Source organism: Dromaius novaehollandiae, chromosome 2, assembly GCF_036370855.1.
Source record: "Dromaius novaehollandiae isolate bDroNov1 chromosome 2, bDroNov1.hap1, whole genome shotgun sequence".
NCBI lineage: Eukaryota > Metazoa > Chordata > Aves > Casuariiformes > Dromaiidae > Dromaius > Dromaius novaehollandiae.
Window position 1 is genome coordinate 22,180,581 of NC_088099.1, and position 14,673 is coordinate 22,195,253.

The 14,673-nt window shown below is 36.5% G+C and overlaps 1 protein-coding gene across 3 annotated transcripts in view; it reads right to left on the bottom strand.

Annotated features, from left to right (window-relative positions):
- MALRD1 (MAM and LDL receptor class A domain containing 1) overlaps positions 1-14,673 on the bottom strand; it is a 286,556-nt gene that overhangs the window by 72,148 nt on the left and 199,735 nt on the right. For all 3 annotated transcript variants that reach the window (XR_010387580.1, XM_064505959.1, XM_064505958.1), the window contains exons 32-33: positions 8,455-8,612; positions 1,320-1,521 (exon numbers count right to left, since the gene is read on the bottom strand). Coding sequence is in view for 2 of the 3 variants with exons in the window: in XM_064505959.1 (XP_064362029.1) it covers positions 1,320-1,521; positions 8,455-8,612 (360 nt within the window). In the remaining variant the exon portion in view is untranslated. The remainder of the gene's footprint in view (positions 1-1,319; positions 1,522-8,454; positions 8,613-14,673) is intronic.

Genomic DNA, 14,673 nt, shown 5'->3' on the forward strand with positions numbered 1-14,673 from the left:
CTTGTTCATGTATGTTTGCAGCTTGTTGAATAGCATTCCAAAACAGCATTTGCTATTTGCTAAAACAAAAATGATCAAAATCTTTGTTCAACTCGAGATTGAGCAAATGCCACCTACCTGAGCATATATTTCACCTTAAGTCTTAATCAGTGTGTGGTTAATTCTCTAGAAACCCGCTTAATCATCGCAATAATAAAAAAGTGTTTTAAACAGCATGACAACTAATTCATACACAAGCTATCCTATCCGAACATTAAGAGGTGCATAAATAGAAAGAAGTATTGTTCAAGAACATTTTCATAACATCTGTATTACCTCCTATTTAGCCATAGTCATTTCTAATTGTTCCTTATGAACAAATATCTGCAAAAAAGCTGTTTCTTTGTTTTTCCCCTCATGACTCTTTAAAGTAAAGCTTGGCTGATATTCATATGTATTTGCACACATTCTTCTGATTCTGATTTCACTTGCAGAGTAAACACAGCCTTTCTTGCAGAGTAAACATGGCATTATAAGGCATTAGAATTTAAGTCTTTTTTTTTTTACACAGTTCAAGTCACTTAGCTTTTGTAGCAGAAATTAAATTGGAAATTCTCAAAGCACCTGGCAGCATAGTAAATTTGTTACACTGCTGAAATATTTTATGAAGAGAGCAAAGATAAAAGAACATACCATTTTCTTTCTTAAATAATTGTGAGCCACTGTGATACTCATAAAACCCTTCCTTCCCAAACAAAGGCTTTCTCTGACTCTTTTCATACAAGAGAAAACTATTACAGTTGAGTGATGATAAATCCCTCTCAAACATGCTTCATAAAAATACTAACAGGCCATCAACGACAGTAATACTGTGAGCTGCTATAATTACTGGTATGTTCAAATGTTACTTTTAAAACAAAACTGTCTTCTGCCATCCACAGGCAAATATCTTTATTCAGATACTTCACTCAACCAAGAAATAGATAGGAATCCCTCTGCCAGATATAACATATCCATTTCTTTAGGGAAAAAATTGCTAGTTAAAAATTTGCCACATGCATCAGACAAAACAAATTTCATCTTTCACTCCTTTACACAGTTTTCTTTCCACTGGAAAGCAATTACCGCTTTGCATGATTGTGTTGTGCTCATTTATTTTCTACATTCATAGGAATGCAGTGAAAGCATAACCGTACTGCACTTATTTCAAAAGAGAAAAAAAGATTTTGTAACTGTGGTATGCATCGAAATGTGAAATGCATAATTTAAATCTGTGCTCTGAAAAGAAAACATGTAGGCCTCATTTTCAGTGTAGTGCAAATAGCTGTGTAATAACATACCTCCAACAATACAGTCTGAGGTGAAAGAAATATCATCAAGAGCAAATTCCGTAGATTCACTCCATCCCACTTCAGCTTCAAATGCAACTCTGAAAGGGCTGTTACTGGATAGGACCACATTTGCATACATCCACTTGTTTTCTTCATTTCTGCTAGAAGACCACATAAGAATATCCGTTCCATGGTCTTCAACTGTGTATACCTATGGACAACGAAACCCAGGAAAGGCAACTGAAGCAACATTATGTGACAGTGGAGTAATGCCAGATAGAGTAACACAGCCTAAATCCAGTCGGGCAGCTTCCTGCCTGTGTAGTATGGACCCTCTTAGCCATGGTTCAACTCAGACGTTAATGGTAATAATCAAATGTTACTGAATAGTTTTGGTAATGCTAGTTCAGCTGAAAGTAAAAAGCTACCCTAAAAACAAAATAAAATAAAAAGCACTGCTAATGCAATCACTAATTGGAAAACTTACTAGCAGTCTTGGCCTGATGTGTAGAAGCTAATGAGTAAAGATATAATCTAAAATTCAGCTAAACGTTGAGGAAAAGACTGAGAAGGATCTTGAGCTATTCTTTCTTCTCTAAGAGGTGACCATCTTATAGTTGTTAGACTGGGTGAAGATTTTAAAGATACAAACAAAGATTCAGCATTTAGGGATTTCAGTCTAATCTGGAACAGGCAATTTATAATAATATATTTCATTTCATTTTATTATATATAAATATATTATATTTATAAATCATAATATATATGATTTTAAATCAATAATAGTTAGCTAGTCCAGACATATAAAGCAACAACATAAAAATAAATATAAATGATAAATAAATAAAATCACCAAATAGTGAAAGCAATTGGAATGACAAAAAAAGAATTCAATACAATACAATAAAACAACTGATGAATCAATGCTACCCACAGGCAACACAGGAGACTAAATAGATAGTTCTTCTTCCCACTTGGGTGTCCAAAATCCTCATGCAATCTAAATCAGGTCAGAAATAGTGAAAAAGAACTGAAGTAAGGAAAGTCAGCATATTCCACCCATTCCAGACAATTATTATTTCTTTAAGTGACTGGCAATTTGATTCATTATCCACTCCTCCTTACTTTCAACATCATCATTCTCTCAAGCTTTGAGCCTAATATTTCACTGACCCTGGAACGTTCAGGTTCTCACTTGAGTGCCCCAGTGTAATGATGGAATACAAAGAAATACAAAAACAGGAGGCCCAAGAAAATTCTAAGTTTAAATCTCTACTGATGGTCTGTATAATCACAAAGCTTTGCATCTCCCAAGCAACCTAGGGGAACAAATAAGCTAAAAACACAAATGGCACCTTAAATCAGATATTTTATAGAAGCTGGTTTATAGACTAAAATAGCTCTAATGCCTAAACAGTTTCGCATATTATTTCATGTTTGGAGGAGAAGAGCAGCAAGCAGACTGATGTACAATAATCTAAATTAGTCACAGCTGCATCTGGATCTAATTTAGCCAAGCCTGACATTCAGTTGCTGGATTGTGTAACAGCACTATCCAGCACCTCATCTTTTAAAAAGCATATGTCTTGCAGGTCTACAGTGACAGAAGCTGTTAAGAAGAAGAAATAGCTGATTCAATCACAAAAAAAAGCAAAAGCATGTGCTCAAATTATCAGGCTTGAAGTCCTTAGTAAGTTGAATCCCTTAATTAGAATAACTCTACACATACAGTCAGGACTATGTTACACCTGTACATGTCAATGCAACTGTTCCATATTTTACCAGTCATGAAATATTACAGCCTCAGTGATCTAAAACCTTACAGCATGTAATAGTGTCAGTTCCTGTGGCTTTAGCTATTACTGTATCACGCAGTGGTATTTTCTATTTTTAGAAAGATAATATTGAGGTAACAATATCGCTTTTAATATATCTCTTTGAAAAGTCTCACAGATAAATAAAATAAACTTTTTTGGGGAGAGGGGAAAGAACTGAAAACATTTGAAGACAATTACTAGAGTGTCCTTCAGTTGGGCATTTAAAGACTGGCCCATGCATTGAGGTCAGATGGCTTTTTCCATTCTTTATTGTCAGTCTGGGGAAGTTTTTCATAGTATAGATTTCAAGGCCTGTGGCTTGCTTGAGCAGTTCTGTCTATGTGCAGAGAAACCACATCATGTGCAAATTGAATTTGTTCTCACATGGAACGTGGAGTCATTCTGTATATGTACAGGTCAATCATGCAGCTCCTGCTCAGTAAAACCAATATACCCATCATGAAACCTACTGTATACTGGCCAATAGGTCTGGGATGATATTGCATTATGATGATATTGCATTCTATCCCCATAAATGCAAAATATCCTCTTCCCTTCCCCTTCCCTGTTAACTCATATTTACCATAGAGTAAGAGCATGCAGATATGTAATTATTACATATTATTTAACAGGTGTTAACTTATGTGTTTTTGTCTTCAGTTTGACTCAAGTTTAAACCTGGTATACGGTTTCTCAAAACAAGGGTATAGGTAACCTGTGGAAACTGACAGAATTTTGTGTAAATCTCTCAAGTGGTGCATAAGAAATCTCAGGCCAGTTCCTAGCTCTGCTCCACTTGTCCCTGTACACTCCCAGAGAAATCTCTCCATCCCATTTTCTGCCAAAGTACTACTGTAAAATCCAAATACTCTTACTTCACTTCTCCAAGCCTTTATCTACCCACAACTACCTCAGGGAAGGAGCTGTGGCCTTCTTATGCAGATTGCAAAATTTTCTGTTGAAGTTTCTAAAGAATATTAAGTAAATTGAAACATAAACTAAATCAAATGAGATTACAATGGAGTTCAGAAAAATGGTAAGCACAGGGAGTCTATTTCTTTACCTGAGGATACATCTCTTATTCTCTCACAAGTTATGCCCTCAGAAATTGAATAAGTTGCAAGACAGAACACCATATTCTTCACCAAAGTTACCCATGTCAAGTGCTTTCTGGGTTGGGAAGTAAACGTTCAGTTTATACAGGATTTTTGCTGGTCTTTTCAGAAGAGCCTCCAGAGACTGCAACAGCTACCAACACAGCATCCTATGAATTGCATACAAGCTAACCTGTTAGTGCAACCAGTGTAACGTGTGAAGGAGGAAAAAGCCAGTTAGATGAATCCCACTATAAATAAAACATGTAATGAATGAAACCTGCAGTGAAAGTCCAGTTGAGGGGGAGAAAACTGTGCTACAGATAATACTGATAGAGTTGCTGCCTAAATTCCACCATTTTAATTTAAAAGTAACAACCGCATGTTGTACTAACTAGTCACTGTACCTATCTATTCCTCATTCTGTGCTGACACCATTTCTAGATTGCACACCCAATCTAAATCACAAAGAATAGAAAGCAACAGAAATAGAGCTACGACTCCATTTACGTCAAAGTGAAATGCTCAAGAGTGAAGATATCCCAGTACACACTTCATGGTGATTTTAAGAAGAATTTAGCATGATAATCTCCATGAGGGGAACGTGTGAGTGAAGCTGTAATACTTGCTTCTTAGTCTTTCTCCAAGGTGCCTTTGCAAGCTGGCTCATTCATAGTCCATATGTGAACAGCATTCTTCAGCAAATCCCATTTCCTTGTCTTAAAATCATGACTCAGTTCTAATTCTCCACAGTATGCCCTGTGTGTTAAAGATTCCTGAATTCTTTTTTCAGCTTCTATTTCATTTCGGGGGTGAGGGGAATCTATTTACTTTTGAATGTCAGGGAATATAAAATGCTATTTTCTGTTTAGTCATCTGCAGTTAGAACTTATGCCCTAATGCTGACTCTTCAAGATAACATATTATTTTCCTGATATTCCCTGACTCTAGCTGTTGGCATGCTAGAAAGTACTATATTCCATCTGGAAGGTTAATTAATTGATTTATAATGAAGAAGCCAGTGCAGATCTGAAGGCTGCCTAATAAAAGGTATATTCTCCCATCCTTCCCACCATATACTCTTTAACCACCAGCCAAGGAAGTGGGAGAATCTTGTCCCATACTTTGACTTTACTAGGCATCACACACTAGTATCAGCTGAGAAAAGCTCCCAGTGACTCCATCATTACACATCTTCCTCTGGCTGAAGGACATCAGAGGCAGACTGAAATTTATTTCTCTAAAACCCACAAACAAATTAGAAAAGTTGTGTCACAATTCACTGTCACATTAGGAAAGCACTTTAAAGAGTTGCTATCTACCTTTTTTCTCTTTATTTCTTTAAAAATGAATTTGAAGCAATAAAATATTAGTCATATTTAGTATTACTGCACCTCAGTTCATAGCAATTTCCATTAGGATTAAAAAACATCAAGGCAGAAAAAAAATGTGTTAGAATTATACTATCACATCAGGAATTAATTTTAGTTTTAATTCTCCATTTTATGACAAACTGCTGAAGCAAACCTACAGAGAAGGAATGCTGAAGCTGTATGAAAGCTGAATGTTTTCCATCTCTCTGTACAGATGACCAACTGGATCTACACTGGAATTAAACAAGTGTTAAAATAAACTCCATTTCTTGCTGAAACTTCTCTCCTGCTGTCTTTAAATACAGCTACTGATCAAAAGGTGAAGAAAAATACATTTTTTAAATTTACATTTGTACCATAATAAAAATATTTATATTTAGTGCTACTCTTGTTCAGAGCACATTAATACCTCAGACCAGACCTGTAATTAGTGCTGTAATTAGATCCTCTCAAAGGCTGTTACCAAATATTCCTAAGAAAAGCTAAATTTTGTGTACTAAATCATTATGAAATAATTTGATTCATTTGCTGGCTAATAGTTGGCTGATGTCCTGAAGTATCAGTATTCAGATCTCTTTTAAATACTATCCATTCTATTTAATGCAAGCATTGTTGTAAACATTGTATACTTTTTAAAAATAATAATACTCTATGCTTTAATTTCCCTATAAACAAATTGTAAAGCTTACGGTACTAAAATTCTGCAAGTGAAGTATGCATTGTGAATACAGAAACACTCTAATTCTTCCTTTTCTACTCTCAGTGAATATTTCCTCTTTGGGGAAAAGAATAGGCCTATCCCCTTACGTGTTTTATTTAATTTTAATTATTTTTAAATTATTTTGTGTCATTCTACTGTATCTACTTCCTACACCAAGACACCCTTCTTATTTAATCTTTCTCTTTACAGATTCTCCATGTCTTTGGTCATTCTAATCACCCATTTCTAAGTATATTCTGTCTCTGCAGTCTCTTTTTTTGAATTCAGACCTGACAAGAATATTTCAGATAGATAGCTATATTTCAGAAAATAGCTATAACATCAGCTTTTGTATTGACATTATCACATTCTAGCACATTATTCACACTTCCTAACACAGTTTGCCTTTTTTCACCTCCACTGCAACCTGAGCAAAAATCTTCACTGAGCTGTTGTTTTTTAAGTTTGGGGCTTCCCCCCCCACCCCCCCAAATGATTACATTTCATTTATATTCTTGATGAAATAACAACAGCAGTTGCTGCTGAAATGGATTGTTAGTTTGATAGCAAAAAGCGAAACACCCATAAGGATGAATTGGGTCTGCGACAGCTCTGTCGTTCCCTGTGGACTACTTCAGTTTGTTATGAATATTACTATATGTGTCTCCATAAACAGCACATTTTGCAAAGAGATAAACATGGAACCATATTTTTATTCTGGATTAAGAGGTTTCCTTATGGATCTCTCTGTGAAACTGAAGATAACGAGAGTTAACTAATCTAGTCTGTTTAAAAGAAGAAGAAAAAAAGCAGGCTCTATTTGGCTGTCTACCTACTAACCCCATACACAGGCTACATATTTTTACTTATTAACTAATTCTAAGTGTTCTGTAGTGATTGAAAAGTTCACTCATTCAAAAGATCCTCAGGAAAAATTTTCGGTCTGCATGCTGTAATGTCCAGGATACTTGAATTGAAACAAATCTTCCACAGATAATCTCAGAGTATTTCAGTTACTAAATGATCCAAGAGTAATCACTACTTGTTTTTTACTTCAATTTAATCTGGAACTGCTCTTGACCTTTACCTACTGCAGTCTCCATCCTTGGAAGTTCTAAAGAATCCACTGGATAAAGCCCTGAGCAACCTAGTCTGATCTTATAGGTGACCCTGTTTTGAGTAGGACTAGAGGTACCCTGAAGGCCTGCCCAGCCCAGCCCAGCCCAGGCCCAGCCTGAACTGTACTATTATCCTACAAAACTGTGGTATGATCCTTTTCAATAAGGTGGATATGAGGTAGAGAAACAGACAAAAGATGAACAAATTCAGTACAGAACCCGTGGTCCAAACTTCCTGACTTCCACTCCAAGTTCAAGACAAGAAAAATATTCTTGCTCACTTTCAACATAGACTAATTTGATTCAGGAGGCTGATAGCACATGTAAAGTTTTATATTCTATCATATGTAGTAAAAGTGATATCACATGTACTTTCACATATATATGTTGAATTAACAAACTGCCACAGATAGGAGGCATACCTCAGGCCTCTAAATGATGTACTACCTAACATGACGTTTATTCAGTAAGACATATGAAATGAGTTGTTTGCCAAAGGCTCACATCACTGCTTGAGCTTTTACCAGGGGCTTAACAATTTAAAAGTGGGCCCATTAAGGAGGCTTGGAAAACATCAGGAAGACAATTTCATGGAAGCTTGACCTGTAATTGTTCATATGGGCAAATGTTTTATTTCCAATTATTTTAATTAAACATCCTCTGTACACAGTGACATTAATATGCTTAAAACCTTTTTTTTCTTTTAAAATATGTCTTATTTTTGTCCTTTATATTGGAAACTGCTTCTATTTTACGTTAAATGCTGACATAATAACTATGCTGATATTCAGTAGATTTAAGTATGACAGTCAAATATGCTATGCTGACTCTTACATAAGTACTAAAATGATTTCCAGTGAAATCTAGACTAGAACAGAATTGTCACCTTTGATCTGGTCAGGAAAAAATTGCACACAGGTGTCATCAGCAGCAAAGTCGTGATGAAGTACAGCTAATATTATCTTTGAGAGTTAGATCATTCTAGACAAAGAAAGGCAAATGTTACTATGGGATGATTTAATGGAAGTGCGTTTTCTCTTACCTTTAAGACTCCTGTTTGCCTAGAAGCAAACAGCCAGAACCAGAACCGAACTCTACAGACCCCAAGGCTGGCAGGGAAGAATTTGGTAGTAATTATTCTTGCTCTGTTTCCTTCCTTCTGGGCAGATGAGTTTAGGTACAAAAAATGCTGTCCTTTACCTTAATAAAAAGATTAAAAAACATCATACAGTTTTTCAATGCCACTGCATGCTTTAGAGCATAATATGCACTTTTACACATGCATATATTGTTATCTATAACCACATACAAATCCCCAACCTTGGCTGTACAGATATCTTCCATGTTAATGCATGTTTCTGGTTTTTGCATACAATATTCATATAACCTTCCTCACAGCTTAAACTTCCTTTTTATCCTTTTGTAACTACTTGATTCATGTTTGAATAAAAGCTTTTAAACACTGTGAACACAAACACACACACTCACAAATTCTAATGAGTTTGAAGTCTGGCACTGCAGGAGCCAGGAGCACCTTTGCTGGTTTGCTGTTACCCAGGAAAATTCCTGGTCATGCAGCATGGCAGTGGGGAATACACCTGAGCCCTGAGGGCCTGTAAGTAGTCCAGGACATCCATGTTTCCTACTGTTCTTTGGGGAACTCAAGTCATCTCCAGAAAATAATCAGGCTCACAAATGAAGCTTTAGGTGAACTTCCCAGTCCTTTACAAGGAGCAGACTTCACAAGGACTGAGACTTTGCTTGACCTAGCTGCACAGACTGTAATTAGGAGAGGCCAGGAAGGTGTGTTTTCTATCTAAGTGCACTCCTGTCAGGCCTCCTCTGCTTCTGAGAGTTGTTTTTTACTCACTATAGGCTGAGAGCAGCATTGAGGCCTGCTCAAGAGTGATGCAGCTGGCTGGACATGTGTCTGCTATTGGTGAGCATCAAGTGAAAGCAGCTGTGGCAGTAATATGCTAGGCTTCAGCGGATGAAATAGCACAAGTCAGCTTCACCTATGCCAGCTGCCAAGGGGTACTGCAGGCAGCTACTGAAGCTCTGAGCTCACACGTTGTAGACTAGGGTAGCCTGATAAGGCTTCTTGATATGGCTTGACTGGCCATGTCAAAAGAGGAAGGTAGAGCACATTTTTTTATCTAAGCCAATGGGCAGGGGGGCAGAGAGGGTGCTTCATTCATGCTAGCCCATTCAGGTGGTTCTGTTGTGGTGAGGTAGGCTCCAGTCATGGTCCCACAGGTAGTCTTTACTCTGAAATGCAGAACGATGGCCTTCCTGGTAGACATCCCAGCTCATGAGAAGGATGAGTGTCCTGTCTGTGTTGCAAAGTTCATGCAGAGCCATGCTTAGTGTGCTTGTGTGAGGAGGACTTGAAGGTATGTGATACTGAAATAATGTACCTACATTTTAGTGACCACATTCTTTGAAAGCTACTCAAAGGTTAGGAAAATCCAAGCTCTTTATACCTCACGGGATGAGATAAACTATTAACTATATCAGAAGGAAAACTGAGAATTAATATGATTATATGTTTTATGAATCTTCTCAGTAAGGAATAATCTGTCAACATAAAGGATAACAAAAAGCAATGGCTAAAAGGAAAAGGCAGAGTAATTCAAATGAGTATTTAATACTTTGTATTCTTTTACATTAAAAATGCTCACAATTAACATGATTAAACACTCTAACCACCAACAAAGAAAGTGATTTACTTTTTGTCTCTTGAAAATACCAGACCTAAACTATCTTGTTGGAGAGCATTTTAGATGAACGTAGGTTGATAAGCAGAACACAGGATAAACTGGTGAAATTTAATAGTATTCAGAAATCAGAATTCAGCCAATCAGTCCTCTTTGCCCTTTAATTCCATAAATATATGAAATAATGGTACATATTGGTTATCGTACATGTAACAGATTTAGTAAGCCTACTTACTAAGCTTTATTTCAGAAAACTTTTGATTAAGAAAGCTCTTTCAAAACTTTATTTCCAAACTTTTAAAATAGCTCAATTGTTCAGGTAAGAGAATTTTTTTTTCCTGGTGACAGTGTTGAAGGTCAAGCTTAGTCTTCTCAGGAGGAAAAAGTTCAGAATTTTTTAATCTAAGGAATGTATCCTAACTCTTCTTTTCAGTGACACAAGACATAAAACATGTTCAGAATCATAAAAGTAGTCTAGCCAGCCCCATGTGAACTCTTCTAAACTTTTCTGTAAATATCTGATAAACGAGTGCTATATCCAGAAAGATTGGTTCCTTGCAGATTAGACTAATTTCAGGCAATTTTTTGTTTTGTCTTATTAATAGATGTTAATGAATGTTTTGTAAAGAAGATGCCAATTCCCTTGGAAGGAGATTTTGAATTAAGTTATGGATGGACTTGTGTGACCTATGCATCCACACTATATCACCTTCTCTTTCTTATGGCAATAAATTCTCCAGCCCTTCAAAATAAAGCTGGAGCCTGCCCACACACTCTGTAATTGGTTATGCTTCATGTTTGAACTCATTCACTCTGTAGCTGAATTTAGGAGTCCAGTTTCATATGCTCTGCAATGTGAAGTTTCCCAAATGTCATTTTGCACTGAAGTACAATAATTCTAGCATGCAGGTTTGTGAAGAATAAGATATATGATTTAGAGGTCATTTTTAAGAAAGTGTGACTAAAGAGAACAGCAATACGACAGTCTTGGTAAAGACACACGAGAGACATTTGATGAGCTAACCACCATTCTGCAAATGGAAGAAATATTGATGGAGCAAACCAGATAGTGATGGACCCAGCTTGATTTCTAAAACTTAGCTTTTCTTATATCAACAAATTATTATAACTGTGTAAAGATCAAATGCAAAGGCATGATTGCTAAATTTTCTGCCAGACTAATGACAGCCCCCTAGCTGGCAACCTTATTACTGGAGCTAGAAGGCAAATGATTTTCTTGCCCTACAACTTTTCCATCATCACAAAACTTTTGTGTTAGAAAAAAATAAGAATCCAGAAGTTTTCTCAGTTTGCAAAACCAGTATGAGAAACACGCAAAAATAATATGAAAATGTGAGATGTTCAGATGCTCATTTTGACTATTCCATGGCCACTTTTGCATTGACAAGATATTGAATTAGGATCTTCTATATTTTGAATGAGCTTTGAACCAACAGATTATAGGCTAGTCTGGTGCAGGTGCGCCTAACTTTCTGCAGTGGAATCTGGGGTTTTTTTTAGAATTAGTCATGATCGCACCAGAAGAACCTAACTATAACTGACACCCCTGTGTACAAGGCACTAAAAGAGAGAATCCCTGCTGAAAAGAGTAATGATGAACACTGCTTTTCACTTTTCAGTGGATAAAGGAGGTGGAAATCAGAGAGCTGTTGCAAGTATAGCAAGTAATTAAAATACACCGAAGATGAATTTGCTATTTAGACATTTAATAAAACTTCTGTCAGAAATTTAGCTAATGGCTCACCTAATTATGTATTTGTTTCTTTATTATTTATTTTGACACATACCTTGCGCCCTGAAAAATTAATCTGGCAATTCTTAGTAATAAGGCTGCAAATAAGACTTTGAAGAAAACAAAAACAGAAAGCTGTTCACTGGTTTGTTACTTCAGGATTCAGACTCACTTTGGCTGAGGTCAAAATACCAAAAGTTATTTCCCTCCTGAAGTGAGCTACACTTATTTATACCTAAAACTGATTGCAATTTTAGGTCTTTCACTCATAAAGTAAAGCTATGTAATGGGTTTTCAAACTGCTATCCAACCTGGCATTCTTACAGACCTGCAAATGATCACTTGTTCAGAGTGCGACTTACGCAGTTTGGATCTCAATCTGAGGAAATGTATGACTGTCACTCACCCTGCATTTGGACAATTTGCAAATTGTAATGACTACCATGGAAATGCTCTTAGTTTCTCTTGCTGTCTTTGCAGCAATGTTATTCAAGATGATGTTTTAAGGTTATATTATCTGGGTGTCATGTTATGCCTCAAGCTTTTTCAAGAAATATTGCACGTAAACTTTCTCAGGTGAGAAAAAGCTATTTGAAAGATTATAATGACAAGGATATACCATATTCCTCAAAAATAGAATGTTTGTACAGTGACCAGAAAAATGGAAAACTAAGGTACCTGGCTCCACAACATGAGAGGTGTTAAATAAGTTTGCTTTGGCATTTGGCTAAAGTTTTTGAGGTTGAAATGTTTTGAACTCGATCAACTATGTCCTCTAAACATTTAAGCAGCTCATTGTGGCAGAAGTTTGGAAGTACTTGTTTTTTAGCAGAGAAGAATGATCTGAGAAGGATATTTATGGAAAGGAAAATTTTAAAGGTGAGACCTGGATAAGCTACGTTCTGGCCAGACCGCAGAAGGTTAAGTGGGTGAAAGAGTTGTTATTCACTGCTCAAAGCCTTTGTATTCCAGGCATAGGGCTTATTGTCTCCTAGAGAGCATACCAATGCAATGTGCTAGTTTCGTTAACCTCATGCAGACTTTTTGCATATGAACATTTCTATTCATCTGAAATCTGTCACATTAATTTAGGTTGTGCAAAATGAGGCAACATGAGAATCCTCCACGCAAAGTTGCGTCAATATAATTAGCATACAAAGTTGGGATAATATCACTGGTTTCATTATACTGCTATAATTGCACACACGGACTGTGCCATGAATGCATACACTTAGTAACCAGAGGAATGAATTTGGAATATGAAGGGATTGGCTTTGGGTCAGGATGGGGCTGATAGACATTGCTGGACGTTACAGGGAGTCAGTATCTAGACTGCTGGCAATTCTGATGAGTGATTCCTTTTCTCTGTAGCTAATGTGAATATTTCTTGCCCAGTTAATTTACTAGTAATTTACAAATCTAGGTAATTTTGCAGACACTTTTGCTCTAATTTCATTTTCTTTTTTCTTCTTTTTTATTAACTTTATTTTTATTATGATTGCTGGATAATTTCACAGAAGTGAAGAAGAACCAATTAAATGAGAGGAACTGAGATAGAAAAGCACACAAAATATCCCTGAAGAGCCAAGTGCTAGAACTCGTTGTGTTGTCAACACAGTGCATCAAAGGAACAGCAGGAAAGCACGTCAAACTACTGATTCACAAGGGATAGCTTGCCTGGGAGGGCTGTGATGGTTTCTACCTGTTTGTCTGTCCCTTTCCAGGAGGAAAGGTACTGAACTGCTACATTTACAGTCTGGAATAGCAACACAAGCTAGTACAGATGTCTGTTTCCTGGAAAATGACAAACCGTGATTTGTGGCAGATAAGCAGTTCTCTCGTGATCAGGTGAGCAGTGCCTGCACCAAGTGCATGATCCGCTAAAGGAAAAGGAGAGATAAATGCATAGCACAGAAACTGTTACAGCCACCCTGTGATGAGATGTCCCTTTCTGCTCATTTCAGAAATTTAAAATACCAAAAAGGAGTCAAAACATGGAGATCATGATGGTCACAGATTTAAGAGAGAGAGAGTAGATATTGATACCTTCTACATTGAACAGTAATTATTTTTTGTTATTTTTCAAGTTAATATTTAAAATTAATTAGATGGAAATTAGAAGAGTGTTCCTAACCATTAAAGCAGTAAGATACTGGAACAAGCTTCTGGAAAAGAAAGTTAAGCACTTTTTGAAAAAAGATTGGTATACTTATGAAGGAAATTAAATTTCAAGGTAGCATTACAGCCTGCTGTCTGCATAACACAGATAAGTGTAATTGCCTATCAATACATTTTGTTCTTGTAACAGTCAATAGGCATTCTGGTAACAGTATGACTGTAACATCTTGTAGAGACATGCTAATACAGGAAACATTTCTTCTGCATTAAGATCGGCTAGCCAATGTCAGGGAGAGAAGTTAAATCAACATCTTAATAATGAACCTTAAGGTACCACAAATGTTCAAAGAAGCTGTTAGTTGGTCATTCTTCAAGGACCAGTGTATGACTGCATGTTTTTCTAGAATCCATCAGGATGATACCAAACTTCAGGAAAAGTAGATTGTTCAGACTGCTGACAAGGAGCAGAGCACCATCGTGGCCAGTTACATTTTCAGAGAATTCAATTCTTGCAGTCAGACTTTCTGTACAGAAGAAATTTATCATCCATACTACAGTAACACTTACAGGCACCAACAGTACTGGGACCTGACACACAAGCTTTCATACACATATTCCACTTGAATGCAGTGAATTCTATAAGAAGCAAGCAAAATACTACTTACAGGTGAGA